The 22,500-nt window shown below is 38.0% G+C and overlaps 2 protein-coding genes across 4 annotated transcripts in view; one reads left to right on the plus strand and one right to left on the minus strand.

Moving 5' to 3' along the window:
• LOC138039315 (3-hydroxyisobutyryl-CoA hydrolase, mitochondrial-like) overlaps positions 1-15,548 on the plus strand; it is a 27,817-nt gene extending 12,269 nt beyond the window's left edge. For 2 of the 3 annotated variants that reach the window (XM_068885524.1, XM_068885517.1), the window contains 13 exons: positions 137-221; positions 328-408; positions 1,840-1,892; positions 2,956-3,034; positions 3,890-3,967; positions 4,840-4,907; positions 5,608-5,694; positions 7,010-7,065; positions 7,793-7,874; positions 8,553-8,567; positions 10,022-10,126; positions 11,825-11,858; positions 13,670-13,923. In XM_068885524.1, coding sequence (XP_068741625.1) covers positions 137-221; positions 328-408; positions 1,840-1,892; positions 2,956-3,034; positions 3,890-3,967; positions 4,840-4,907; positions 5,608-5,694; positions 7,010-7,065; positions 7,793-7,874; positions 8,553-8,567; positions 10,022-10,126; positions 11,825-11,858; positions 13,670-13,785 — 939 coding nt within the window. In that variant the 3' untranslated portion in view covers positions 13,786-13,923. Of the gene's footprint in view, positions 1-136; positions 222-327; positions 409-1,839; positions 1,893-2,955; positions 3,035-3,889; positions 3,968-4,839; positions 4,908-5,607; positions 5,695-7,009; positions 7,066-7,792; positions 7,875-8,552; positions 8,568-10,021; positions 10,127-11,824; positions 11,859-13,669 lie in introns of all 3 variants that reach the window. The other variant, XM_068885509.1, reaches the window with a different exon arrangement.
• LOC138039679 (superoxide dismutase [Mn], mitochondrial-like) overlaps positions 15,186-22,500 on the minus strand; it is a 7,935-nt gene continuing 620 nt past the window's right edge. Inside the window, exons 2-5 of the mRNA XM_068885551.1 lie at positions 19,792-19,911; positions 18,536-18,642; positions 17,322-17,394; positions 15,186-16,276 (exon numbers count right to left, since the gene is read on the minus strand). Coding sequence (XP_068741652.1) covers positions 16,131-16,276; positions 17,322-17,394; positions 18,536-18,642; positions 19,792-19,911 — 446 coding nt within the window. The 3' untranslated portion in view covers positions 15,186-16,130. The remainder of the gene's footprint in view (positions 16,277-17,321; positions 17,395-18,535; positions 18,643-19,791; positions 19,912-22,500) is intronic.

Raw genomic sequence — 22,500 nt, forward strand, 5'->3', positions numbered from 1 at the left:
AAACCACCCAATAGGACTGCACCCTGGGTGCTTGATGTCTATTTTGGCTTTCAACAAAGTTTTGTGTTTTCTTTCTCTAAGCCTGATGTATCTTTGGGCAAAAATAAACTAATAACCAATATTTTGGTGTTTACAGAAATGGGATGTTGATTCAGGTGTGAATTTAGTGGTGATTAAAGGAACTGGAGACCGTGCCTTTTGTGCAGGGGGAGATGTTCGGGGTGAGCAATTAATAAACTGTCTATTAGAGAGAACCAAGTACACCTGTCCAACATGTATATCAATGTTGCAGAATCTGTAAGAATGTCATCTTATAAACTTTTTCAGCTGTTGCTGAAGCTGGCCAGAAGGGTGATGACCTTACAAAGTTGTTCTTCAAGGAAGAATACATGTTAAATTATGCCATTGGTGAGCTGTAAGAGTTTATCATAATATCTGAAGCTTATAAACCAGTGATAGTGATGTACTAATCTGGAAAATGGTACGCAAAGTAATGGTAAGAATAACTGGGGACATTGGAAATCAAATCAAAGTATGTGAAATTAACTCAGATTAACTCAGCTGTTGGGGTTTGATGAGAGGGGAAAACCAGACCTCCCAGAGAAGAGAAGAGAACAAACAACTCAACCCACATATGACATTGAGTCCAGACCGCGCACCGGTGGCTCAGTTGGTTGAGCACCGGGCTGTTATGTGGGAGGCCGTGAGTTCAACTCCGGCCGGACCATCACTCAGGGTGTTTAAAATAAATAACTGAGGAGAAAGTGCTGCCTTTGTAATTACATCTGCAAATGGTTAGACTCTCTAGTCTTCTCGGATAAGGACGATCAGCCGGAGGTCCCGTCTCACAACCCTTCAATGTTCATAATGAAGTAGGGCATGTAGTTCCCGGTGTTGTGGTTTGTCTTCTGTGGTGTATCCTGGTGGATAACCTTGTAGTGGGCTTATGTCCTGTTGTTATTGCACCATGTATGTATTCACACTCAATCAGTAAATAAATAAAATTAATAAGTAAAGAAACTGAACCTGGGGCATATTGGTGGAAGGCGAGTGCGCTCAACATTGCACCAACCCTGCTCTCGACCAATGAAAAGACATCAGAACAAAAGTTGGGTTTTTGATGGGATCAGACATCTCCAGCTGAGCCTTGTTGAATCCTTGTCAATTGATCTTCTTTCATTGATATATTTTTACAACTTTCGATTGCCAATTTGACAATCTGAGAGTGAGAGACGTTTGCACACTGCTGGAAACTTCAAGAAATAAGTGTTCTAGTTAAGCAGTAGAAGGACTTTTTCCATGTTTATATGGCCTCCCAACTCCCCCTCATGTTTAGGTGAGGCAATGTAAACACGAAAAGAAGTCCTCTATTGCGTTTATAAAATATTCCTCAGAAATAACTCGACAAATGAAGGAAAATGCTGGTTTTTTTACCTCTTGATTGAAACAGATGTTCTTGATACACGCTCATATTTCGTACCAGCCAATCATAACACACGTCTGACAACATAAGCAATCAAAATTCATGTGTTGTCACAGCCATTTTTGTTTACATACTCATCTAAACACAGGTAGATGTATTGACCAATGAGAGTATGCATACTATCCTAATTATTTTATTTAATTAAGTGGTTCAGAAACACTACGTAAAGCATGCTAATAATTATTACAAATCAGCTTGCATGTTACATTGTTAATAATGTTTTACTCTCCAGGGGCTATAATTGTTACCCTCTGAGTGTCAGCGGCAGAGGTTACATGTATGGTACCTGAATTTAAAAAAAACCTAGAGCACCCTGGAGACCATGCGTTAATTTCTACATGTATGCACACCTGTAGGTACTCTGAAAACTCCTTATGTGGCACTGATCAATGGGATAACCATGGGAGGGGTGAGTAGTCATTAATTTAGTGCTGTCATTATGTTCTTGAGTAAACATTGCTTTGTACAGTATCTTTGGATCCACAACGAACAAGTTGCTTGTTGCTTAAACAGGCGAGCTCTCTTCAACACATGTTCATGTATTACACACTGTTGTATGGGTGTAACAAGTTGCCGCTCCTACTGACTGCCTTTTGGGTTAACTTAAAAGAATCTACATTTAAAGAATCTATAAATAAAGAAAGGAAGAAAGATCAAGGAGCAGGTTTTCATGGCCTCTGTAGAATCTATCCTGCTTTATGGAAGCGAGACAGTCATGAAAGCTATGAAGAAGAAATTAGATGGATGTTACACCAAACAAGGAATTATATGGAAATTTACGACCAGTATAATCAAAAGTGGGTTTCAGAAGGTTGAAGCTAGCCGGTCATTGTGTTAGACACCTGTAGGAAGAAGCATTTAATCCAGTACTTTGGAAGCCGCTGAGTGGATGCATGAACGTGGGATTACAAGCTGTTACCTATATACAATGTAGACAACCTGAAAAGTGACAGTAGCTTTGAAATTGCGGAAAAACTGAGAAGAGCTATGTTGAATAGGGAAACCTTGGAAGAGGCATGCTGAATCGAGGCTTGCTTTAGCTCGGCCATAGTAGTAGTGTTACAGTAGTAGTGATAGTGAAGTGGTAGTAGTAGTAGTAGTAGTAGTAGTACATGTAGTAGTTAAAGAATCTACTGGAAAATCTGATTTTTGCTAATATAGAGCGGTTTTCAATCGAGTGTTAAAGTAATTAGCGAATTGCTTTGGTTTTGCATTTACTTCACTCAATGATTGGTTAAAAGTTCTTGTGCCACTTTTTCAACCAATCACAAGTGAAACCAAAACCAATCATGGCTTTTGCATGCACATTTTGCAGCGCTTTGTGTCGGCTACATGTAATTACTTCGAGTTTTGATTGGTTTACTGGATTGTCTCTGTCCTTTTTGATTCATGCACAATATAGACTCAGGTTGATGTGAGAGAAAGTCTTGCAGCAAACAAAAATGTCAACATCATTTTTTCACTTCCTGTAGGGTGTTGGCTTATCTGTCCATGGTCATTTCAGAGTTGCCACTGAGAAGACATTGTTTGCCATGCCAGAAACTGCTATAGGTGTGTGTGTGTGTGTGTGTGACAAGTACTACAAATTAAATAGAGGTCCTATACTGTATTTCCTCGAATAAGCTCCCTCTCCCTCAGCCATAATGTCAAACAAGCGGCCCTCTCGAATAAGCACCTCTCACCGGACCCCCATCCCTCACTTTCTTAAATACATGTAGTAGGTATACAAGGAAACCTGTTTCTATTGCCATAGTTTCTTTTCTGTTAAGTCACTTCAAGTACATCCTTGTGTGCTTACAGAGTTATCTGTTCTTTTAGTTTTTGTTCTATTGCCATGCTCCTGGTAAATGTTGTGAACTTCCCATAGAGGGGGCAGAGATGCCATTGGTGTTGGCAGTCACATTTTTCTACGGGTTGGGCAAGTAATGCGTACAGGGGTAATTCAATTTTTTTTTAAAACCCTTTCACCGCCAAGGGCTTCCCATTGTTAGACACAGAGACAAGACACGCAGAGTAAAATCTGTGAGTGTCAAGGGCATTTATGGCAGTGAAAGGGTTATAATTAACTGACCTCCAGTTACCACCGTTACCAACAAAACCGCGAAACATGCATTCCACGTGTGTCATGCCTGGGGGTCGTGAATACGCCGGCCATACACATACAGGAAAATTTCCCATGTATAACTTAAAAAGCCAGACCAATTTGCCCCTACGCTGGGGTGAGGTGTGAGGGTCTAAGTTGGTACTACATGTATCCACCTTTTTCATAGCCAAGGTCAGTTTGATGAATGGTAGGTTTGGCATTTGGTGAGAAAACCCTGCTATTAAAAACACTCTCAATGGCATCTTGAAGCAGGTTCTTCCATCACCAACCTAAATTCCCTTTTTTTTTTTTTTTACCCTCAGGCTTGTTTCCTGATGTTGGTGGGGGATATGTATTACCTAGGATGAAAGGCAAACTTGGTATCTATTTAGCACTCACAGGTAAGGACAGGTTATGTCCAGAATGGAAATAATAGGGAGCTTAAGCAAGGACAACGACGATGACAGCTACAAGAACGCCACAAAACAATAGGTTTAATTAGCAAATAGTCCTCTAGTAGCGTAGCCAATCAAAATGCATGATTTGCATTAGTCCACTAGTTGGGTGATACTAATAATAATTATTACTTGCATCCTGGACAAACAGCATGTAAGCAAGTAAGGAAAGGCCATTATTATACATTAGCGTCACCAGCTCGATTTTGATTGGCTATGAGCACGCATCTAATTCTTTCTTGCTCTGTTTTTCTGACGTCATACCTACAGACAATACTTTTTATATATGTGGAATTGACGTCATACCTACAGACAATAGTTTTATGCATGCAGAAGTGATGTCACCTAATACACTAACCAGCAGAGAAGAGGAAAGAAGACTCTATCAACCGCAGAAACATTCTTTGATTTGCCGCTCGTGCAAAGAAATGGATGAGTCAGTCCTTGTGTCTTTACAAGTGCAGCTCAGGAATATGCATAATAAAACACATATTGGATTCGGTTTTCGCATGATACAGTAGCGATAATTATCAAGGCCTCAGTTTGTGTTATCGGCAGATAGCACAAACTTTGGCCTTGATAATTATCACTATCATGCTCAACCTCATCCAATATTTGTTAATTCTTAGTTATTGTGGTATTTCATTAAATGTAGGGGTATCTTTTTTCAAGCTGCAGTGTATTGTTGTTGTTTTTTTTTTTTCATTTGTGATGTACAGTAGAACAAGTAGAGTTCTATGACTTCTATGTCTTCTATGTAGGTGAGGATTCATGAAAGACTTTCTTGGTATAAGATATTCCCGCATTTAATTTTTCAGGTCATAGATTGAAAGGCTATGATGTAAAACTTGCAGGAGTGGCAACACATTTTGTTGCAAGTGAAAAGGTACTTTATTCCTGTCTTGCCTTTGTCCTCCCTAAACTAAACTAAAATGATGCTGAAGTTTGTTCTTCTCAAAACATGGTTTAAATACCTCAGACATGAGAAAATTCAAATGAGGCAGTCACTTGGCATGAGTACTGATCGAGGTAAATTAAGATATTTGTCTTGAATGATAATCCACAGGGCAAGTCATTGTTAATTTAGGGGTTATTGCTCATAGTTGTAGAGTCAGGCTGTGACCTCCTTCAAGCTGTTGACAATTCTTGAACCTTTGTTGTTCCTTACTTAATTCCCTCTATCTTGTCTGATGCAGCCCATGCGTATCTGTGGACGTAGAGATGCTCTGCCAATACTTAATAATGCTCCTCCCATTTAGCGGGAAGATGAGCAAGCTTCAGTTTTGTTCTTTGCATGTACCCCAAAGTCGCACTTATCTTGCCACAGGCTTTGTTCACCCAATTACTTTAATTCACTATTTGTTTTGTCTATTTTGTGTTCAAAGTATTTAATTGCGTGACATCTGGTGCTAAGTTTATTTAGCAAAATAGTGACATCACTCATAATATTATGAGATGGACTGTGAGAAAGTGTGCTGCTTAGGGATGTTGAGATAGTAAAGATTTTTCCTTTTCTCTGATCCCTGTCTCTATTAATTTGGGTTTGATTGGCTTCATCAAAATTGTTGTTTCCTGCTTAATTTAAGCTAGCAGATCTGGAGTCATCTCTTCTTGGTCTTTCTGATCCTTGTTTACACAGCATTCAGAAAGTGTTGAATGATTATGACAAACTGGTAAGTCAATAATAAATTATTCTTTGTTTTGCAAGCCTATTTACCCCCACCCATCCGGTCTATCTTTTAACCCTCTTACTCTCGAGGGGGTCCTAATTACGAATGAAAATCATGCAGCTTTAGCCAGAGTTAAATCTGTTGTCTCTATTGTGAGTGAAAGGGTGAGCCCGGTATTCAGCATGGTTGGTGCACTGGTGCAAACATTGGGTTCCAACCAATGTTATTGGATTGATTCCCAGACTGGACACCACTTGGGTTAAATTTGTCAATTCTCCACTCTGGTGTTTTCTGTGTACCCTACCTTCATCAAAAAACCAACATCCAATAAAATTGATATATTAATTAATTTATTTGTACAAAGATAAAAGGATTTGGAAAAGAATTCAATGGTAAAAAATTATGAAAAAGTATTTCTTACTGTAAAAACATTTTAAGATTAAAAGAAAGTTCGCTAAAAATGACAGCGTTTCAATGTTAGCTAAACATAACTGTTTGTAAGTTACAGTCTATAAATTAATATTATCAAATAAGAACAATAGGTGATTAAAAGAAAAGGAAAGAAAAGGAATAATTTAAAAATTAAACAAAAAGTTTGGCACTTATGGAGATCTGTCTGGATATTAAATTATTATTAACTTAAACTGGATTTTCATTTGCATACTCCCCGCCCTTTGGACACCACTTTCAATATAGACATTCCTTGCACCTGGTTCGTATCTTGTAACTACCAGTTCCACTGTCCATAATTTTTGTAATTTCCTTAGTGTCCTTTTATTGTAATTTTATTAGACTTTATTTGCATGCGGCATGACCATTCCAGGGGTGAGGGGTGAAGGGAGTGAAGGGTACAATAGCTGAAACAACGCAAATCTTTAGAAAAATGTGAACCTAAAGCTAAACAATATGCTTTAGATAATGTTTAGATTTAAGGTTAGCATAATTATTTGTAAAGGTGTGGGTTGTTTCAGTTTTCACCCTCTTCACCCCTCACCCCCGAAATAATCATGCCAGCCACATGTCCTGTTCGCAATAACCCCTTTGGTCTGTCTAACATTTATATTTATAGTGTATGCGAGATGAAATTATGAAATTATTATATTTATTTGAAATTATATTAAGCTGAAAGAATACATTATTTTTTGTAGAATAGAGTTATAAGATTCAGTTTAATTTGATGATTCCACTCCTAATCATGATCACTGTCACTAGAATTTTCAATGACATTCCATGAAACCAAAGGACATTGATATTGTGCTTTGAAACTCACTTTATGTTCATGTATGTTTTTCCTGGAACATCCACCATCTCTTTGCAGTGTTCTGAGGGACATAAGGAGTTTGTACTGGAGAAATTTACACACCAGATCAATAGGTAGGTAAAGTAACTGCTCTGATAGCCTGCTTGGAAAGCATTCATGAATACAGGAGGCAGGGGTAGGGATCGACACCCTAAGAGAGCTTGCTAGTCAGGTGGCTTGATGGCTTAGTGGTGAATTAGAATTCCAGATTTAATCGGAGAGTGCCAGGTTCAAATCCCTCTATAACCAGTATGTGGATTAATGTGGCCCTGAATTCAATTATACTTCTCTTTGTTCTTTGCAACACAGTTATCTCCTGTCTGTTGGGTTTTTTTAAAAATTAGTTTTTGTCATTTAGGCCCGTTTCAAACGTCGAACTTTACATGTGCTGAAACTAATTCAAATGAGCGAAAAAAATAGATTTTTCTCACTTAAATAAGATTTGGCTCATGTAAAGTTTGATTTTTTAATATTTCTTCTGTTGTTTTTCAGCAAAACATACATTTGAGTATACATGTATCTCTGATATCTGTATCCAAAAATGATATTTATTATAATTAACATTATCATTATTAACCTAGTTTAATGGCCTAGCTCCTATGAGTCTCTCATTACCGGTAAGCTCAGTGTGTTTGTAAGGTTGCAGCGTCAACTCCTGCCAAGGAGCACTCAGATTTTTTCTTAGCATCCCAAGTCCCCTTTGCTGTACATTTCTTCAATATCATCATCATCATCATTATTATTATTATTATTATTAATAAAATTTTAATTGTCTTTAATGAGTATTTGAACTTCATGTAGCTGTTTTGATAAACAAACTGTGGAGGATATTCTTGATGCATTAGAGAAAGATGGTTCAGAATGGGCACTGCAGCAAATTGAGGTAAATTTTATCATTTTCTTTTTACATATTTTGTCAATAATGTAGGCTGATGAATGAAAGAAGGAGATGATCAGCATGAATGTAGAATGAAACGAGTGAAATAATAATTATAGTGTATTTCCTATTTTCTAGATGACTTTGTTTCGCTCTCAGTAAAGTTCTTTTTTTTTTGCTCAGTGAGGTTTTGCATAACTGTCAAGAATTCTCCCAACTTCCTGGAGTGTTTAGATGAGGCTATGGAAACACGGAAAAAAGTCCTCTTTTGCTTTTATAAAATATTTCTCAAATTAAAGATAATTCAACAAATGAAGGAAAATTCTTGATTGAAACAGATTTTCTTGATACACGCTAATATTTCCTACCAGCCAATCAAAACGCACGTGTGAGGGCACATAACCAATCGAAATTTGTGTGATGTCACAGCCGTCACAGCCATACTCTGTTCTAAACACAGCTATTGACCAATGAGAGTGCGTGTACTATCCTAATTATTTTATAAAATATTTTTGTCTCGATCAAATCAATTTTAAGCTTTTACCCCTTTTTAGATTTTAATTAAAGAAAAAGAAGGACAGTTGCCTTAATGTGCAGTTTAATTTGTCACTTCAGCTTAGATTGTCTTGTGTTATGTACAGAGCATTGAATGAAATTTCCATTAATTTTGTCTTGCCTTTTCAGATCTTAAATAAAATGGTATGTATTCTTTATGTGCTATTTAATAAATGAGCAGGAGTGTTTTATCAGGTTTGCAACCCAATAAAACACAATCTGCTCAAGTTGATTAAGGGACTTCAAAAACATTCCGCAAAAAGCGTGTCCCTCTGGAGTCTGAACAAAAGGTTCAAATTGTGAGAGGAGAACATTATCCTTCAAGAAAAACAGGCTACACGTTATTAATATGGTTTTTGTAAATAATTCTAATGAGTGTTTTATTTTTATTATATGGTTAGTGTTTCTGGGAAATATAACGCATGCTCTAATTGGCTAAGAGCAGCTAAGCGCCAGGACATTATTCTCCCGAAATGCTGATTATAGATTATGCAAATTAGTTTTTTCTTCTTTAGAACCATTCAGTTAGCCATATCATAAACAGCTTGATAATATGGACAGTTCGGTTGTTACAGCAAAACCTCAAGCCTCAGCCTAGCTGTATTGACCGTGCTCTCGCTAAGACGATGTTTAATCTTAAATCCAACCTTTGTTGGTTAGTATTCAATGCTTGGTAGGGTCATACATGGTGTTTCGTTGTTTCGTTGTTTAGTAATGTTCCAAGGGAAGTCAGAATTTTCATTTATTGTTTTCAAGTTAAAAGCAATCCAGAAATACATGAAAGATATTATGCATCGTCAAATGGGAACTCGGAAAAATCTGAGCCCTGGATGGGGTTTGAACCCACGTCCGATGTGCCTTAATGTGACTGCGCAAATGCAGTTAAGGGTGATATATGGTTATTGAAAAATTTGACTTTGTGACTGTGTGATGCAGTTCCAGTCAATCCTTGCTTACCACAGAGTCTCCAGTAGCTCAGTGGTTAGAGCATCCGACTTGATCACAGAGGATTGTGGGTTGGAATCCCATGTGGGGCTTGGATTTTTCCATGTTCTTACTTGATGATGCGTAGTATCTTTCACGTATTGAAAGTTGTAGTCACAATACAATACATACAATACATACTTAATTGACCGCTCCCCATAGGGGCTTTTCAGGGCCAATGAAACAATCAACGAAACAACAGAACACAACAACAACTGTTAAGAATCACAACTGGCCAGAGGCAAACCAGTCAGCTACAAGTGCAGCTGGGAAGTTGAACCAGGGACTACCAGGAACAAATTCAGCGAGTGGTCAGAGTGGGTCTTGAACTCGGGATCTCCGGATCTCAAGGCAAGCGCCCTAACCACTGGGCCACACTGCCTGCTCCTAGTTCACAATAATAATATTATTATTTGCTTTTTGTGCCTGGAAAGTTAACAGGCCTTTCACTTAACAGCCCCAGGCTCTCCAGTAAGCCAAGAGAGAGTATTCTACAATGCTTCAGCTCTCAGATTTTCCTTTAAATTGACTTGACTGATGCATGAGAAAGTTTCTTAGTCATGAGGCAACCTATTGGAAGTATTTTTGTTAAGTGCTTTATTTATTTGTTTTAGTCTCCTACTTCAATGAAAGTAACATTAAGACAATTACAAGAAGGAAGTAAACTAAGTCTTGCAGAATGTTTGAAGATGGAATACAGATTAACTCAGAGATGCATGGTAAGTTTCGCATACAGCATTCTACTTGAAAGCAAATGTTGTTTTAAAATTGTTGTTTATGTTAATCAATCACTCTTCAAGTCAAGACAAAGGAAAAAGGTAACATCAAAAAGTAACATTTATCAACATTTCAAATGAAATTACTTGATGTCAATTCTTCCTCCTCTCTTAGTAAGCACAAAGTTGGTTAAATATTTTTGTAATGTAGGAAGTGTGCTTTGTAGGACTTCAGGTCCCCTCAGGGCAGACCACGATAATTATACAAGGCACCTTAAGGCACCTTATGTAAGGCACCTTTCTTTTCAGACCCAGAGGGTTGGTCTAATCAGGTGTGAACCCATTACACCCGGCATCATCATCATCATCATCATCATCATCTCTTTATTTACCCTTGGATTTTAGAGTAGCTCAGTGTAGCTAGTATCTCCGAGAGTTTTCCTTCAACTATGTTACACCACAGGAGGACAGAACACAACACCAGGGAAACTCCACGCCCTACTCTGTGCGAATAGTGTGTGGGTTCATTTACATCCGTTATGAGCATTGAAGCGTTAAACATAGGTCCTGTGGTTTATTGCCCTTATCCGAGAAGAGTAGAGAGTCTAGCTATTTGCAGATGTCATGACAATAACAGCACTTTCTCCTCAGTGATTAAAGACCCTGAGTGTTGGTTGGGCCTGAGTTTTTGATCCCGCTACCTCCTGCACAGTAGTCTGATGCTCAACCAACTGAGCCAACTGGTCAGCAGTTGCATGGTACCTAGTTAGATTGGCTGAGTTCTTCAAAGCTTAGTCAGAGCTAACCCATGTCAACTACTGTGACTACTTAATAGGGACCTTAAGCAAGGATGACGATGATGCCTACGAAAACACAATAATTTTGTGATTACTCCAAGTCGCTCGGCATGGAAAATGTGAGTCCCCATTCCAAGAATAAAATTGGTGAGAACAGTATGGATATTTAGAGAGAAAATTGAAAAGTCATCATCAGGTGCTCGCTTCCTCCTCCATACAACCTGAAATTTGATCATTTCACGTCGTTGTCAGGACGAGAACGGCAAAGAAATGTATCAAAATGTAAAACGCATGTGCAGGGCGTGCAGAGTTGTTGTTTTTGCTAACTAAAGCTACATTTGTATTGTTTTGTGGCATTCTTGTAGCTGTCGTCATTGTCCTTGCTTTTGAGCTAAAGGTCCCTAATGGTTTTTACAGGACCGACACAATGGTTATAGCAATGAGCCTGACTTGAGCAACTTGAGTCTGAGGTGTTCGGGGTTCAACATAAGGTGATCCAAAGTATGGTTGAATGTCAACATCATCATTTTCAGTTTTCCAAAAATTAAGGTTACGGTAATAGAAAAAGGGGAAGAAATTGCTCTCAGAGAGAATTGATGTGAAAGTCAAGGAGGAATTTTTCGCTTCACAGTTCCAACCCAGTAAGCAACCAACACCTGACGTGTACAGAAATACAGTAAAAACCCGCATATAAGAACGTTAAATTTAAAAACCTGTTATGCTAAAATTTTCATTTTAAACCCCCTTTTCATAAGAACCTATTTAGCCTCAAAATTTTAATAGGTTTTTTTAATACTGTATTAATTTTGACAGTCAAGCACAAATTATTGTTTTCCTGCCACTCTCATTACAAAAATGTCAGTATTTTTATGATACTCTGTGTCTGTCCACTTCTACTTTGCAGGAAAATAGTGATTTTTATGAAGGAATAAGAGCAGGTGTGTTCTGAGTTTATACAGCTGTTACAGTATGTCTTTATTAAAATCCAATACTTACGTCAGATGTGTAGGTTTACAGTAAAGATAATAAAATACAGTAGCAATATATGTTTCACATTATTTTTAACTTCTTTAAACAACAAGGCACCTTCAATAGGACAAGAGCTTAGAAATAAAAGAATGTAATTTTTTTGTAAATAATTAAATTATCAAATTTATTGATATTAATGTTTAGTACAAATAGACCTTTTGTAGCTTATCCTTTTTGGAAAGGCCCATAGGTCTCTACTTGTGGTGGGGGTGATCAAAGAAAACTTTTCGTGAAGAATTTTCTGGGAAGTGTAGTGATCTTTCTTTAAATAAAGTAGCACCCTAATTTAATGCTTGGGCACTCATTGTGGACGCTGTACAGAAATCGAAGCAAAATCAAATCATCTCATCAAATTATACCGTAGGTTTATTTGGTTTTATCAAACGTGTTGATAAAAGTTGAATTAATTGCCACTGTGAACGATTAATTTGGAAAGCTGATGTTTCGAGCATACATGTGTAAGCCCTTCATCAGAGTACATTCTTAGGGCTAATGCTGGAAACATCAGCTTTCCCAGTCGTTCACGGTGGTAACACGTTCTAGTTTCACTCTCCCATCAACGCATCACCATAGTTTCTTTGAAACTAGAAAATTATAGGTTAGGTGTTTTTTGTAAGGAGAGGGGAAAAATGAAGTACGTACCCAGAGAGAAACCTCTTGGAGCAGTACATGTACTTAGAGAACCAACATGTGATGTCTGGTAATCAAACCACTGCGCCATCCAGGCTTCCTGTGAGTGAGTACAGCTGGAAAAGTTACATGTAAATGACACCTGGGTATAGGCAAAACTCTTAGCAAAGAATCCATTTATTTTTAAAGAGTAGAGTACTAAGTGCTTCACTAGTATTGTTACCGGTAACCATTTCCACCCTGGGAGTGACCCTCACTGATGAGTCAAGTCATCTGAAGTTAGCTCCAGGGAAATCTTTAAGTGATAGATAAACAAATTATATGAGGCTATCTGGATGGATGTGTGACTTTCATATTGAATGAGTGATCTAGGAAGTTAAGCAGTATTGTACATTTAACTTAAAAAATGGTCATTCTGTTAGTCTATCTACATGTAGATGGAAAATATCAACTATGATAATACTATTGGACTTCCCGAGCATAGACCGAATGCATAAATGGTGGCCAAAAATGTATTCTTTGGTTTGTGCTAATTAGACTAACTAACCTCACTCTCAACCAACATTTCTTTTGTATTTGTTCCATTCAAACGATGCTAGTGAGTCTAATTAGCATAATTATAAACAAAAGAAAATTTTTTAAACCCCCATTTGTGCATTCAGTCAGTCTTATGCACTATTGATGAATTTCAGTGTCATCATTAAATTACCGGTAATCGGCGAAGGGTTACTGATGAAAGAGATGTTTTCCAACTCTTTCTTTACCATAAAAGAATTTTGGGGGTTTAAAATTAATTTTTTTGTTTAGAAGTTGTAGCATGCAACTCCACAAAATACCTCTACTGCCATGATAGTTTGTCTCTTCTGGACCCCAGAATAGATTTTAAAAATCCATACATGTAAGTTGCATCTATAAGAAAAATGAAAAGCAACCAGATCCCTACTGAAAGAGTGAAAAAGGAGCTGTACTGCAGTAGTCTTAGTAACCTCAAATTATTGCATTCTCAAGGGATAGCCATTGCATTTATATTTAAATTAATCAACTGTAAATAGTTAGAGCAAATCTTAGCTCTTCTCATTTCCTCTTTCAGTTTTAGTTGACAAAGACAACTGCCCCAAGTGGAAGCCTAGCACTTTAACAGATGTTTCAAAGGAGAAAGTGGATAGCTACTTTGAATCATTAGGTGACAGGGAACTTGTTCTTTAACAGAGTTGAAGCAATCTTCATGGAAGCATGGACAGAATGTAATCAAGAGGAAACAAATTATCGTTTACTGGCTAGAAATTGCCAAAGAAAGGGTCTGGGTGATTGTGCAGTCGTGGAATCTCTTTAACAATAAGGTTATTTTCCTTTTCTGATTGATGAACCAAGAAGCCAGCATGGAAGAAAATACACTTCATCAACTCTCTAAGTAGTTGAATCTGATATACCAGATAATCGTACCAATATTACTCGTCATGTGACCAGTTTCTTGGAGTTCGTTTAAAAACTCTCAAATGTATGGCCCATTACAGCAATTGCTATCCAGCAAAGGGCTTAAAAGTGAGGAGATGACTGTAAGTTTAACCTGGTCTTTGAACTTTTGAAACTATTTCATCAACAAGCACTGCATGTAGTTGTACTGTAACTTGGGTGTTAATGAGATAATGTTCATAATGGCACAAGCAAAGATTCCCCTTATGCCCTGCACAATTCAAACAACTTTTGACTCTTGATTTTCTTTTAAGCAAATCACAATACTGGTAGATTTGACCTCCAACCTAGCTCAGCCTAATTCCAGAATAAACACTTAAGTCCAAAGAGTAAATTTTCACAACTGAACTTGACATACCAAATTTGGGCATCAAAATTAGTATTCTAAGTGATTGTTGGGCTACAATGATCTGGTTCAGCAAAAATGGGAATAGTAGTAACTAGCACTAAAGCTTGGACATGTGATGAACTATGAAAATCTCCCTTTGTTGGGGTTAACCCTTGTTAACCCACTGCCTCAAACATAGTTAATAGAGGGGACTGGTTTTGAAGCTCGGCAAACATCAAAGGAGCAAACAAAGATGCCAAGATTTAGGTTGGAAAGTCCACGACCGTGCACAATCTTTTGTTTTGCCCTCATACACTATGCATGAATTACGTAACCAACACATTTCTATTGGTTAGTTCTTCAGTACCGAGTAAACAACTATTGTGTTTTGTGCACGGTCAAGGCCAAAAAAGAGAACAAAAACCTACAACAAAGAAATTTGTTGGGTTAATAACCATTCCTCTCTATTAACTATGCCTCAAACTGCCCAGCATTGACGTAAAATCTATTGATAAATTCTCATTCGTAGGAGTCAAATATTCAACTATTATAATTATGCATAACTAAATCAGAGATGGTCGATTGTTACAGTGTAGTTTGTATTTTGTTCCATGGGAGTTAAATGGCAGATAGTGATTATGGAATGTATGAGTATTTTCACTTAAAAGTAAAGGAACAATAATTAGTTTTTAGAATGAATTCTTGTTAGTTTTGGATTCTTAAAGGCAAACAACTGGCACAACTTGCATTGCTCTGATGACAGTAGCAATTTGATCCTGGTGAAAATATTTTCATGAAGACAAAATATTTCACAACAATCTTTATTCTTAACATCACACTTACAGGACGGCTACAACGACTAAACTTCACAAACTATCATTTCCCCTGCACTTACAGTGTTTTAAAAGGGAAGAACTGCTGTGGTTGGAAAACATTCTAGGAGAAGAACTCTTAATCCAATGAGCAAATTCATTTTTTAACTGCTGCCAATCTCACTCCCAAAATTAATGACAGCTTAGAGGCTGCTTAAATTAGAACACAAAAATATTGTCATTAACCCAGTAGGCAGTGGTGATAAAACAACTTAAAAGGTGAACATTATTGAAGTGCAATAAACATTCGCAAGAAACAGTTGGTGAACATGGTGCAATAAACATTACTAACGGTATTTCAGATGTATCACACCTCCTCTGTTGATTGTACTTTATTCATTACAAGTATTCATCCAATATTGTTGTCAAGTAATAAACTCGTTTGGACATCCAAGGTTGATTGTGAATGACGATTTTTTTGTCAACATGATAGACTTTTGTATGTATCGGTGATCTGAGCCATTGACAAGGACAAGTTGAAATGGCAGTGAGACAAAAGTTGGGTGGTTTTTCATATACCGGATCCGAAATACTAATTAATGTCCATTAAAAAAAGGATCAAAGCGAACATAACAATACCTACTTAATTAGCAAGACCTAATCAGAATAACAATGGTTGTTTTGTCCTCCCCCAATTTAGTCCGATATACATGTATATGGAAGTCGACCTCAAAAGTTGAATAAGACCTTGCCTAGTGCAGGAGAGTCTGTTAATCATGGGTTATGACCAAGCAAAAGTTAAAGCTAGTCATATGCATTTTAACTTAACGCTGTTTCTTTCAAGTCACAAGGAAAATTATTTATGGAAGACAGACAGCGGCAGTAGCTGAATCATTGCTTGTGGTACAAACAGAGAACTTATAAATTAGCACAACATCTCACGAGGTAGCTTCTGCATATCTTTGAGCCACATTGTTCCAGTTGACAACATCAAAGATGGCATGGACATAATCCGGTCGAACATTCTGGTACTGTAGATAGTAAGCATGTTCCCACACGTCTATGCCAAGAAGTGGAATCAAACCTGAACAATGAAAAGCTTTAGCTTTAAGTTGTAATGGTAATGGGGATATATACATTGCACATATCACATCTCAGCTCCATGGTGGTGTACAATTCACTGAGACAAACCACCAATACCAGGGGCGCTTTCCATTTACCCAAAATTTCCGGTTTGACATTCCGGAAAATTTCCGGTTCAAATGGAAAGGCCTTTTCCCTCCCAGGAATAGAGTCTCGTTTTTTGTTGTAAACTTAATTAACATCTCATTGGTTAATCACTGACAAGGTGCAACAAAAGAAAATGGACGTTGCAGTTCCTCTGATTTGTGACTTTCTCATCAATTGTGGCAAGCAAATTGAAAGGATTCTAAGGAATGAAAATGATTTTGACTTTGTGGCAATAGCAGGGGTGTCCTGCTGCTTCGTTCACAGAAACTTAACGCGAATTCAAAAGTTAGTAATTATTTCGCACATGAGTTCGCAGCACATTTTAGGATGACTCAGACCACCGCAGAGTTATTGACAAGGGAAGTGATACACACTGGCAGAATACCCTTAGGAAATCCAGAAAAAAAAGTATTGGTATTCCTATGGGCATTGGAAATGGCGGGAAAAATCTTGCCGTCATGCAAATGGAACAGCATGTTTCCATTGCAATCGGTTGCAACGAAAAAAGTGGAGCAGCTCCGAAGGTTGTCCGTGGAAAATTTCTGCTGGAACCACCCATTCCATTTGCATTTCAACCAGTTGGGGTGTTCATTAAGAGTGTGTGTGGACTCTTTCACAGCCACAGTGTTGATTAATAACAGGAAAGTTTGTTAGACAGGGCAAATTGTTTATAGTCCTTATCCAAGAAGATTTGAAAGTCTAACCATTTGCAGTTATTTTTTATTTTAAGACCCAGCTTGTTGGTTCCGACCAGACCAGGGTTGTAAACCTGTCATCTCCCACAGGGAGTCATCAAATGGCAAGTGGTATTTCTTCCACGTTGAACATGACATTTTGACTGGAATTTCATTTTGAAGTCTTAACATACAATAGAATCTGATTGTAAACAGACTGCAGACCTGTAGTAGCCTGAAGTGGATCCTGATTGGCACAAGTTTGGATCACAAGCTGTTTGTTCACCTTGTTGAAACCCTAACAACCACCAAACATACATGTATATCAAGAAATAATATTATGCTAAAAGTAAAAGATCATTTTCTAAAGGGGTACTCTATTAAATGCCATTTTAATTTCCATAATGCAGGAGGGTGGTGCTTTCTTCAGGGCAGAAGACCTCTATTACCTGAGGCCAGCACTTACTTCAAAGGTGATTCATAACATTAAATGAACACCTCAAAAACAATGTCTCTAAATGCTCACGGTCTTCTTTGGTGACTATTGTACCAAAGATCAATTTTTTGATTCACATTTTCAATGAGTAATACACATATTATGTACTTAATGACTGAGTGGGAGGGCCAGACAAAAAAATATTTGGCCCAAGGTCCGTCCATATGAAACAGACTGGGATGCTTGTCGTCTTGCTTAGGGGTGTAAATTTTGGATTTTGGTCTCACTTAGGGTGTTCTGGGCAAAGCGCCAATATTTTAAGCCGCCAAGGTCTCGTTTAGGGTTCCGCGAAGAAACAGAATTACCCGAAGAGAAACAAGTCAAATTTTGCTTTTAAAAACTACTTTTAGATGAAAGCATTTGATGATTATGTCTTTATATCATTAAAACTCATTGCATGTCCTATTTGTGTGTTTTTAAGCGGTCTCTTTTATGGGTCAAAATTTGCCTAAGCCACACCCAGATTGGTCTCCGTTAGGGGTCACAAAAAGCTTGAGCCACGCCCAGACGGTCTCCTTTAGGGGTTAAATTCAAAATTTCCGATGAGCATCCCCGTCTGTTCCATATGGGAGTACCCCCCCTTCCCAGGTGAGGTCTGTGCGCCAGGACCGAGGGTGAAATATTTTCCTGTCCACACCGACGTAAGTGTAAGCATTTTATCTTTATCCTATTCATGTCCACTCAGAAGATGAAGTTTGGGCTAAAAAGGTTACAAATTTGCTCAGAAAATTTATCCAATCTGTTGTTTGTATTTGCTTTTCTGGCTGTCAATAACTTGGATGGTTACTTAGAAGCAACAAAATCCTCTAAAACTGCATCCCACAGAGCTGTACAATGTATGTATGTCTTCATAGCAGGGGCCGTACAGCGTTTTTTGGCCCTTCTTATGCAGTCAACTTGTTTACATTGTGCAGTACACTGTGCAAACAGAAAAACAACTCACCAGCCATCCCCAGCCTGACCCTTGTATGGCAATTGTTGCCATGCTGAATCTTTCTTTAAACTTTTCAAAGGAGTCAAAATCTCGCTTAATAGCTTCCAGCAATTCCCCTATTAGAGAAAATAATTCCTAAACTATGGTTCCTGTGTATAAACGGTCTTTTGCCTTAGTCAGTTGCTTTTTTATTCCAGACCAGTATCATCAATAAGCATGAGGGTGACCCTGTAGACTGGGGGTACTAACAGAAATTCAAACTACATACCATTACAGTACTTCATTTGGACATAAAAGGATCAGTATTTCTTTGTTTGTAATGATATCAAAATTGGTCAATATTGCATAAGCTAAAATTAAAACAAAACAAGAATAATTAAAATTATGGTAATTATCCACAGAAGGTTTTTCCAGCCTTCATTTCTGATGTGTCAGCCGTCTTGGTTACGGGCTGAAATTGTAGTACTCCTTTGTTCTCCTGTAGTAAGTGCTTTGCTGATCATTTCCAAGTTCTCCTCTGTAAAATAGCAAATGCTTTGAACCCAGAAGTCATGATTTATCATGATCATCTTCATGATCATCTTCAACTTCACTGAACATTATCATAACATAATAATTTATTAAGAAAAGAACATGTACAATCATCCACGTGACTCTAGTAGTAAGAAAGACTGTTGTCGGTGATATTGGCTGACATTTCAACAACCTAAGCAGAAGTCATCCTCAGAGTCAAGTAACTCTGACTTCACTCTTTAAAGGCATGACTTCCCCTCAGGTTGTTGAAATGTGATTCGATGTCACCAACAACAGCCCTTCTCACCCCATCCTGATGATGTTACTTCATTGAGTTTTTACTTGGATGGTTATGTAACAAATAGATACCACGTTGCCGAGCATCTGTTCAGATGAAGCCAAAATGTTGTACATGTACATGTAAGAACAAAAAGTGACAGCCGAGTGTCACTAATCTTAACACATTTTGACACCTTCTGTGATTGCTAGCTTTAATCATCATCGTGTCTAAATACACCCCTGTACATGTAAAGGTGGTCTTCTTCTTACCGAACATATGCACGGCAACATGGAATCTATTTGTTTTATACATGGTTAATGGTAAATTAAACTGGTACTACATAATTTATATGAACATGTATGAGAGTGAAACAGACAAAAGTCATGTTGAAAAATTCCATAATTTATGCAACTTTCTGTATTCTATAATTTACTAATCTGCAAAATCATAGACAAAAATCACTCCACAGCACCTGTTGGTTCTCCAACACTATCCTTAGGAGCTAGATTTGTCCAAAATATGGAGTGGTTAATATGTCCCCCACCATTGAATTTAAGAGCTGGTTGCAAAGCTATCATTCCACTGAGGTCACCTTAAAAACAACAACAAGAACAACTAAATCTACAATGCAAGAAACTTGCAACCCTTTTATTGCAGGGTTAACAGCCCTCCTTTCACATTCATTTTGCTAAAGTGCCCCTGTGACCAAAAAACCAATAATTGGGAGTTTTGGGCTTTCAGACTCTTGAATATGCGTTTTGCATATATAATAAGCTGCATTCACACACTAAAAATTTAAGCCAGTGAGCTTTGACGTCACTTTTCCATGGATCCACCCCTCTTAAGGTCCAATCGATCAGCTTTGAATGTGAGTAATGGAGGACCAAGAAATCCAAAACTTACACTCAAATTTAACGGCCTTTGGACAAAACTAAAACCTCAAAACTTTGCCAGAGAGGTGTTAAGCAAACACACGTCCAAAATCTGAAGAAAAAAAGTGTTTTTTTTTTTTTTATCACAAGGGCACTTTACAGAGCTGCTAGATCTTGCGCTTACCTCTAAAAATAACTTTTGCAACTTGTACACAAAGACAATAGCATACCATTATTGCCCTTATTATTGCTTACAAAATAAACAATGTTCCTTTGGTTTGCAAAATGCTAATTTATGTTCAAATTCAAACTACATGTACTGTATACAACTTACTACAACTGAAGATGAAATGGGAATGTCAAAAAATGGTTTGCAAACTAAAAAAAATGTGTCTTTGTAGAAAACTAAAAACTGCATGTATTTACAAGTTCAATTCCAAGAGGATTAATTTGGGGCAGCAACGACGCTACCACTATAACGATGCAAGGCTGTGCTCTAAGGAAAATTTCGGGGAGCCCTTCGGGCTCCTTAGCATATCAGCTGGGGTGCCCAGCCCTCATAGTTGGTCGCCCAAATTCATTTAATTCTTTATTTAATTAATTATCTGAGATCAACAATGCAGCAAGATCTTCATCCATCTTCATCTCAACACTAAGCGAAGCGAAGCGCCAATCAGTGCGTTATTTGTTTAGGGCACGCAATGATTTGTCACGACACCAAAGACAATGCGGGATTGCTCTGCTGCTAAAACAACAACAGGGAAAAACAACTATAACCCAAATATATTTTAGCCAAGCAGGCGATGCCGCGGAAAATCGTAAAAATATTAAATTTGCATAAGCTGCGTTTTACAGGTTCATACAAAAGTAAATTGCACCGCTTCGCCAGCTGCGCTTTACTGCTGTCAGAGCAGAAGTAACAACTCTTTTTTTAAAACTATAACCAAGAAATGCCAAACTCCACGCTCCAAATTTAATGAAACTAAATATTTTGAGGAAGAGCCGATACAACGTAGATTTGATTTTAGTGCTGTACACCACTAAAATCAAATCTACGTTGTATCGGCTCTTGCTCAAGATATTTAGTTTCTCAACTTGTTTTTACGCCAATCAGATCAAGCCACTGATCCAACGTACACCGACAGATAGATTGTCCACAGTTGCTTGCTTCAAAATTCTCAAATTTAATGCTATTTTTTGAGAAAGAATCGAAATTCGCGCTGCCGCCAGCCGTCATGTGCAAAGTTACGGATTATTTTACATGTGAAATCATGTGGAACGGCCCTTGAAATGATTGTTTCATACAAAGAAAAAACTTTTTCTGAGAGGTTTCGTAAACTGTAACCACCAGCATATTAAAATTTTCAGCCGCCTTATCTGCTAGAAATACAATAAGACAGAGCGCCCGGCTGGGACCGGGTAACTTATCTCACTCACCCGAAGCCAAATGTTAGTCGCCTCAGGCGACCGGGCGCCAATAGAGCACAGCCTTGCAATGATGGTAATAATAATAATAATAATAATAATAATAATAACAATCATCATCATCATCTTCATCATCTTCGTTCAAGGAAATGAGTGTGGTTGCTGAGATGTCACCGTTTTATCATTTTGCAATTGTTCTTTTGGTGACCGTTGGTGACTGTCTTAACTGTTGGTTACGAGGTATCAAAACCTACAGGTTTCCATGGTATTTAAGACTGGTTAGCACTAACCATGCTTTGAGCAACCCAGGCCAAGTTAACAATCAGACATAACTTGATGCTGCTCTGAAGGGAACAACAAACTGGCACTGTTTACTTTTTTCTGTGCAATGACCATGCAGCGATTATGACTACATCAGACAGACCAGGTGTCACTTTGGTAAACATTTGAAAGAGCACAGGATTGGATCTAAGGGGAGGGTGCAGGGGGTCCACACCCCCTTCACCAAGATGACCTGCGGCTTTCTAATAATACAACTGGTATCCTAAAAAAAACGTCATCAGTCAGCTATCCCATTCCTTAGTGGTACACCCCATCCTCACGGGGGGATGGGCGGATTTGGAATTGACCGGTACATAATCCAAATCCTGGATCCGCCCCCTGGCACACAGGAGCATCAGAGCGTCAGGCTTTCCTTTGCAAAATTGAAAACTCTGCTTTGTCTTAGCATGCTTGCCAAACTAAAGCTGTAACCGCACAATTGTGTGGGTACATGTAATTCCAGAATCATGACCACCAACCAGTGGCACCATCAACATTGCTGTTTGGAAGCTTGACACATCAATGCTGCCCTGGCCTAGATTATTTTTCAGGCTAATTGACTA

This window comes from Montipora capricornis, chromosome 1 (genome assembly GCF_036669925.1).
Source record: "Montipora capricornis isolate CH-2021 chromosome 1, ASM3666992v2, whole genome shotgun sequence".
NCBI classification, from domain to species: Eukaryota; Metazoa; Cnidaria; class Anthozoa; order Scleractinia; family Acroporidae; genus Montipora; species Montipora capricornis.